This window comes from Eriocheir sinensis, chromosome 29, assembly GCF_024679095.1.
Source record: "Eriocheir sinensis breed Jianghai 21 chromosome 29, ASM2467909v1, whole genome shotgun sequence".
NCBI lineage: Eukaryota > Metazoa > Arthropoda > Malacostraca > Decapoda > Varunidae > Eriocheir > Eriocheir sinensis.
In genome coordinates this window covers 13,724,012-13,730,489 of record NC_066537.1, presented here as the reverse complement: position 1 = coordinate 13,730,489, position 6,478 = coordinate 13,724,012, and the positions used below count along the sequence as shown (strand labels likewise).

General features: G+C 48.5%; 1 protein-coding gene across 1 annotated transcript; it reads right to left on the bottom strand.

Moving 5' to 3' along the window:
- Window positions 1-498: 498 nt before the first annotated feature.
- On the bottom strand, window positions 499-3,699 carry LOC127005303 (basic proline-rich protein-like). The gene is made up of 2 exons (XM_050874093.1): window positions 3,668-3,699; window positions 499-3,280 (listed from the first exon to the last, which is right to left on the bottom strand). Exons 1-2 carry the CDS (start codon window positions 3,668-3,670, stop codon window positions 1,019-1,021), a joined length of 2,265 nt encoding a protein of 754 aa, XP_050730050.1. The 5' UTR covers window positions 3,671-3,699; the 3' UTR covers window positions 499-1,018.
- Between the last annotated feature and the right edge of the window lie 2,779 nt (window positions 3,700-6,478).

Genomic DNA, 6,478 nt, shown 5'->3' with positions numbered 1-6,478 from the left:
AAATGAGGAAAGGAAAAAAGAAGGAAAGGAAAAAAGGAGGAAAGGAAAAAAGAGAAAGGGAAAAAATGAAGGGAAAAAAGGAGGAAAGGAAAAAAGAAGGAAAGGAAAAAAGGAGGAAAGGAAAAAAGAGAAAGGGAAAAAATGAAGGGAAAAAAGGAGGAAAGGAAAAAAAGGAGAAAGGAAAAAAAGGAGGAAAGGAAAAAAAGGAGGGAAGGAGAGAACGAGAAAAACGTGTTTCAAGAAAGATCGGAATCCATTTGGTTAGTTGTAAATTCAAGGTAATGGAACAATGGAAAAAGGGGAAGGAGGAGGAGGAGGAGGAGGAGGAGGAGGAAGAGGAGGAGGAGGAGGAGGAGGAGTGGAGGAGGAAGAGGAAGAGGGAGGAGGTGATTGATGGATGACGCAGGTATGACATATGTGTGGCGTGTGTGTGTGTGTGTGTGTGTGTGTGTGTAGGGTAGACACAGGATGGGATTTATAATTAGGAATAAACAAAGATTCATTATCACAAATATCTTATTACAATTATTATAAAAATCATTATAATAATTATTAGCACTATTATCATGATCATTATTGTTACTATTATTAATGCCGGTAATGGTACGTAATGGTAATAGTAGCAATCAAGGTGGCAGCAGAAGCAGTACTTAGTAGAAGCAATAGTAGTAGTAGTAGTGGTAGAAGTAGTAGTAGTAGTAGTAGTAGTAGTAGTAGTAGTAGTAATAATAGCAGTAGTAGTAGTAGTAGTAGTAATAATAGTAGTAGTAGCAGTAGTAGTAGTAGTAATAGTAGCAGCAGTAGTAGTAGTGTTGGTGGTATGATTAGTAGTGGCAGTGGTAGTAGCAAGAATATATTAATGCCTGTCGCGAAATTGTTAGTATTCTTGTAAGTATTTTGGTTAGTTGTGGTTAGTAGAGTTGATACATAGGACTAACAGTGACGTTGGCAGCGGTGGTAGATATATGGCAGCAGGTTAACACACACACACACACACACACATAAACACACACACACATTACGTCCCGGCTCTATAGTTGTGCTTCCGTCCCGACACTAGCTCCGCCACCGCCTTCACGGAGTCCCGCATCGCCTCCCTCTTCGCGCCCAGCACCGCCCCCACCGCCTCCCCGTTGTCCTCGGTCTGCTCGGTGACCAGCACCTTCGCCGCCTGCCCGTTATGGATCAAGTAGTCAAGGAAGGCCACTTTGAGGTCCCGCAGGAGGCGCCCTATGGCCTGCAGCGACGCCTCCAGTTTGTTGTACTTCGCCGTTGTCGCCTGGTCCGCGAAGGCCCCCACGTTCTCGGCCGTGTCCGCCACCAGGTCCTTCAATGCATCCTTCTTCTGCAGCAGGGCACGGTACTGGCTGATCCCCACTCGACCTGCCGTGCGCGCCGCCCCTCTCAGCACCGTCGCCAGCCCTTGCGCCTTCTGCTGCCCCTGGAACGCCAGCTCGCTACTCGCAAAACGCAGTCCTGCATTGGCATCCTCCTTGATGTCCTTTGCTGCCTCGGCTATGGGTTCCTTCAGGAGCCCGCCAACTATCCCTCCACCGCCCCCTGGGAAGAAGAGTCCCGAGACGCCTTGAAAGACTTTCCCTGCGAGGTGTGACAGCACCCCCCCCAGCAGACCGCCGCCCCCCTTCTGTGGCAGGGGTGGCAGTCCAGGGTTGGCAGTCTGTAGGACTGTGACGGGGACTCTTGCAGGGGGCTGAGGGAATGATGGGGACGGGGGAACTTCTGCTGAAAAGGAGGGGAAGGCAGGGGGCGGAGGGAAGGCAGGGGAAGGGGGAACTGCTGCTGAAAGGGAGGGGAAGGCAGGGCGCGGGGGGAAGTTAGGGGATTGGGGGAAGGTAGAGCGTGGCGGGAAGGCTTGGGATGAGGGGAAGGCAGGGGGCGGGGGGAAGGCCTGGGCCCCTGGCAGCACCACGGTCACCTCGGCGCTAGTAGGGGGCGCTGCAGGGAACCGCGGCAGCTTGGTAGGGTCAGGGTTGAGCCCAAATAGAGGGACGCCGCCGCCAGCCCCGCCAGCAACGCCAAACCTTGAGCCGATGTGTGGGGCGTTTCCTGGTGGTCGTTTGGTCCAGAGGCTCTTGGCGCGTGTGGCGGTGGACTCCAAGGGCACGTCATCTCCTACTGACGCCCCTGACCTTACCGGAATACTGGCGGAGTCCACAGCAAGAAGCGGAGGTCCTCGGCCTGTCCCATCGTCAACAGGAGTCACAGACGGGATTCCAGGACTTGCCTTCCCGCCAGCAGGAAGCAGAGACCCTGGGACTTTGCCACCCCCAGCAGGAGACGGAGACCTGATGTGCCCTTCAAGCTTAGCAGGAGGTACAGCCAAAACCCTTTCCTGTGCCCTACCCTGGGGAGGAAGCAGAGAACTTGCCCCATTGTTAGCCCCGCCAGGAGGCACGGTTCCCACAGCGGTGCCTCCCCCAGCAGGAGACGTGGAAGTGATGTGCCCCTCAATCTTAGCAGGAGGTACACCCAAGAACCTCTTTCTTGTCCCACCCTGGGGAGGAGGCAGAGAACTTGCCCCATTGTTAACCACGCCAGGTGGCACGGGACCAACAACGACCCCTCCACCAGCAGGAGATGAAAAATTGTTTTCCCTTACCACAGCAGGAGTTGCAGGCAAGAACCTTTTCCTTGTCCTGCCCAAGGGAAAATTAAGCGATCCTGACCCTTCCTCCCCGCCAGCCGGAAGCAAAGGTCCCGCAATGGTGCCTCCCCCAGCAGAAGGCAGAGGCCTCGAGGCTGCCTCCACCCTGACAGGAGTTACAGGCACAAGCTTATTATTTGCCTTACCCTGAGGAGGAAGGAGAGAACTTGGATGCTTAGCGTCAGAAGGGGAAAAAGAGGTCACAACGGCTTCCACCTTTGCAGGAATCACGGACACCAACCTCTGCCTTGGCTTACCCTGAGGGAGGACTAGAGAACTTGACCCTATCCCACCACTGGCAGGAGATACAGCAGCCACGCCTCCTTCAGCACCAGCAGGTATCACACGTTGAACTCCTCCATTAACCACAGCAGGAGTCGCAGGTTCAACTCCTCCCGTAGCTCCAGCAGTAGTGACGAGGCCGAATCCTCCAGCAGGCAGCCTGGATCCGAATCCTTCTGTAGGCGACTTGATCTCCCTGGGGGCGCCACTCTCAGGGTGCGGCAAGGACCAGGGGTTCCCTCGAGGGTGTTCCTGGGCGTGGCGGGGGGAGGCCTCCGTGATGGTCCAGGCCGCTGACGACACCACCAGCAGCGCCGCCGTCAGTAGGAACCTCTGGTGTAAGGGATGTATTATGATTCTCTCTCTCTCTCTCTCTCTCTCTCTCTCTCTCTCTCTCTCTCTCTCTCTCTCTCTCTCTCTCTCTCTCTCTCGATATTTACTCACCACAGCTATCACACCACCATCACCACCACCACCACAACCATCACCATCACCACCACAACCACAACCATCACCATCACCACCACCACCACAACCATCACCATCACCACCACACACACCATGCACACACGATCACCACCACCACCACCACTATCACCACCATCACCATCACCACCATTTCTATCACCACGTTCTTCTATACGGATTTCAACACTTCTATCACCATACAACTTCCACACTACTACTACTACTACTACTACTACTACTACTGATACCTACCATATTGTCCTGTGCCGCCCGTGTGCCCACCACTGACCAGTCCCTTCTCCTCCCTCTCTTATATATACGCGGTTGGTTACTTTTTCCTCTCCCCTCTCCCCTCTCCCCTCCCAATCCCTCCCCTTCCTCTCCTTTCGTCCATGGTCCCTCTCTCGTCCCTCTTTCCTCTCTCTCCCCTTCTCCCTCAATCTGTACCTTTCCATTTCTTTTCCAACTTTTCTCCCTCTCTTTATCCTTTCCTCTTTTCTTCTTTTCTTTCATTTTCTCCCTTCTCACCATTCCCCTCCCTCCCTTCTTTCTCTTTTCTCATGCTTATGGTTCTCTAGTTTCTGCCATCTCCTCCCCTCCCCTCTCCCCTACTTCCCCCTCTTCCCCCATCAATAACCTCCTCCCAAATTTCCTCCCCATAACACACACACACACACACACACACACACACACACACACACACACACACACACACACACACACACACACACACACAAGGCTATCACAAAATTTTCATCTTTTCTCGTATTGTTTTTATTAGATTTTTTTCGCTTTCCTTGAAGATGGAAGTTTTTTGGATAGTTTTTCAAAAGTTGGAGTAAATGCCACACCACGCCCTACAGTGTGTGTGTGTGTGTGTGTGTGTGTGTGTGTGTGTGTGTGTGTGTGTGTGTGTGTGTGTGTCTTTTTTGTACATTCCCATTGGCAATAAAATCGGAGAAAAAAAAACTATAATTTCAAGGTACAAAAAAGACAGACAACATGGCATACATACATACATACATACACAAATACATACATACATACATACATACATATTCACACAAAAGTAAAAAAAAAGAAAGATATACAGGCAGACACAAAAATACAGACAGAAGCAAAGAAAGACTGACAAAAAGAAAGACAGAAAAATGACCGATAAAAAAATACACTTCTAGATAAAAAAAAAGACGGACAGGCACATAAAACAGACAGACACACTCAGACAAATAGACAGACAGACAAGGAGAGAGACAAGCATATAAAAAGACAGACATAGAAACACAAGCAACACACAAACAGACACACAGACACACGAACAGATACACACGCACCTAGACACACAAGCAAACAGACAGACAGACAGACAGACACACAGACAGACAGACAGACAGACAGACAGATACCTGGAGATCATTAGTCGCTTGCATGTCCCTGTGTCATCGAAAATACCAGTGGAATAAAAAAAAGTATCATGTTTTCTAAGACACACACACACACACACACACACACACACACACACACACACACACACACACACACACACACACACATGGCCTTGGGTGTGGCTCAGACTCTAGTTTTTTTTCCCTTACTTTTTTAGCTTCAATATATTTTTCATTTTTTTTCTGCCCTCCCTTTCTTAACCCGTGAAATGTTCCTCTTTTTCTTGTTTCCTCCTTGTCCATTTTTTGCTTTCTTTTTTTATGTTGTTCTATTAATTGAATTTTCATTGTCCTCCTCCTTTGTTTCGTTCTTTCATTTATCATCTCTCTCTCTCTCTCTCTCTCTCTCTCTCTCTCTCTCTCTCTCTCTCTCTCTCTCTCTCTCTCTCTCTCTCTCTCTCTCTCTCTCTCTCTCTCTCTCTCTCTCTCTCTCTCTCTCTCTCTCTCTCTCTCTCTCTCTCTCTCTCTCTCATTTCCTTAATACATGTGTTTTCCTTTTTTCATTCTTTTCCATTGCTTTATCCAGTTTCATCTCTTTATCTTCCTATCTTTTATTTCTTTCCTTCTTCTATTTTTCTTTTGATTTCGTTTTCGTTTTTTAATTGTTGTTGTTCTTTTATATGTTCTCATTCTTCTTGTTCATCTTATTCTTTTTCTATTCCTCCTCCTCCTCCTCCTCCTTCTGACAACACCAAGGTGGGAGGGAAGGCCCTCACGATAGCAGACTGCGAAATTATCCAGAGAGACTTGGACCAGATCATTCAATGGTCAGAAAAGTGGCAATTGTCCTTTAACACTAGCAAATGTAAAACTCTTTCCGCCACTTCTTCGGATTCTTTTTAGGAGCAGCGAGTAGCGGGCTTTTTTTTATTATTGTTTCCTTTTTTCTGTGCCCTTGAGCTGTCTCCTTTGTTGTGAAAAAAAAAGCATGCACATCGGGTCCAGAAATAGCAATTACACAAACTACATGGGTGGCATACCACTATAGGCAGTGTGGGAGGAAAGAGACCTCGGGGTCACTATCAGCAATGACCTGAAACATAAAACACTGCAAGTCTGCCTGCAAGAAAACCAATACTATGCTTGTGTTCATAGCGAGGAACTTCGAATAGGCTATAAGACGCCGGGAGCTATGTTATCCCTGTATAATTCGCTGGTAAGGCTTCAGCTGGAATACACCGTGCAGTTCTGGTCCCCTAATAATAAAAAAAAAATTACAAGAAAGACATTGAATTACTTGAGAAAGTACAGCGACACTACAAAAATGATACCATCAATGAGGACACAACCTTACGAAGAACGAGACCTGATACAAGTCTTCAAATTCCTGAACAAGTTCAGCAATGTTGACCACTCCAAACTCTTCAAGCTACAAACTAACCCGCGAACAAGAAACAACGGTAAAACAATTTAAACCAAGCGATGCATTACGGATATCGGCAGGAGTAATTTTTCGACGAGTCGTCCGCCACTGGAACAGCTTTCTTGCAGGAGTGGTTAGTGCCGAAACAATCAACTATAAAAATCGCATTGACTGTCACTTAGCTGCGTCGGGAGTGAACTAAACATATCCACGAGTACGTACTGAAGTGTTTTACCTACCCGCAAGCCACTATGA